Consider the following 1130-nt stretch of genomic DNA (forward strand, 5'->3'; position numbering starts at 1 on the left):
TGACGCCATCAAGATGTCCCCCTTCCAAGCACTCATGGGTTACCAACCTTGGCATAATATTCCCACTGTGGGAACAACAGATGCTCCGGACATCGCTTCTAGGCTCACTCAATTAGCATACCTTCACATGGAAATCCAGTCCAGTATCTGACTAGCAGAGGAAACAGTCAAGAAACACAATAAAGACAAGTTTGTCGAATACACACCGGGACAAAAAGTATGGTTGGAAGCAACCAACCTCAAAGGACTCCATCCCAAAGCCAAACTTGGACTGAAGTGCTATAGACCCTTCACTATTGATCAGAAACTGTCATTGGTGGTTTATTAGCTAAAGCTACCGCCTAAATGGAAGATTCACCCTGTGTTCCATGCAGGATTACTCTATCCTTATTCGGAAACCACAATGCATGGGAAGAACTACCTCCGACCTCCACCGGAACTAATCAAGAACCAGGAGGAGTTCGAAATTGAACATATCATTGATTCAAAGACAGCTGGCAAGCGAACACTGTACCGGGTAAGATGGAAAGGATACCCAGCTTCGGATGACTCCTGGCTGCCAAAAACCGAACTTTCACATGCCAAAGACGCTTTGGCAGACTTTCTGCAAAACAAACAAAGTGACTCCTCATAAGAGCTACCCTCTCTCAACTCCCTCAATGGCATCCGTCACCATCCTCGTCGCTCTCCTTCTCGTCAGCTGGACATTTACTGTCCTCCTCATTCTCACCCTCGCCTTCGCCATCTTTTTCCTCAAGGACAGCTACACATTCAAGGTTCACCTTGAACGCGCTCCCACTCCCCCATCCACCACTCCCGTCGACGAACAAGCCCTCAACTGGTCGAACAATGGAGCACAAGTAATGTCCCCCATTGAGCTCACCCCAACCCCCTTTACTGACCTCCTCAGTGGTGAACCAAGTCACTCCCTTCGCCACCGTCACCCTCGCCGTCGTCAACGAGCACCCCAACCTCCTTCTCATAGCCCTTCTGGGCTTCTTCCTCACCACCCTCCTCAGCATCCTCACCCTCGCCCTCATTGTCCCCCTCACCCTTCAAACCACCATTCGCCATCTTGAGCGCAAACACCAGTGGGCCTACAACATTGCGGCCACTGCCCAGCGCCCCCT

General features: G+C 50.7%; 1 protein-coding gene across 1 annotated transcript; it reads right to left on the reverse strand.

The window, feature by feature from the left end:
- Positions 1-656: 656 nt before the first annotated feature.
- On the reverse strand, positions 657-1074 carry FIBRA_09325 (uncharacterized protein; the record flags this gene model as incomplete). The annotated part of the gene is made up of 2 exons (XM_012321638.1): positions 657-838; positions 927-1074. The coding sequence occupies 2 exons, from the start codon at positions 1072-1074 to the stop codon at positions 657-659; spliced, it is 330 nt and encodes a 109-aa protein (XP_012177028.1).
- Between the last annotated feature and the right edge of the window lie 56 nt (positions 1075-1130).

Source organism: Fibroporia radiculosa (genome assembly GCF_000313525.1).
Source record: "Fibroporia radiculosa TFFH 294 genomic supercontigs, scaffold28403, whole genome shotgun sequence".
Lineage (NCBI taxonomy): Eukaryota > Fungi > Basidiomycota > Agaricomycetes > Polyporales > Fibroporiaceae > Fibroporia > Fibroporia radiculosa.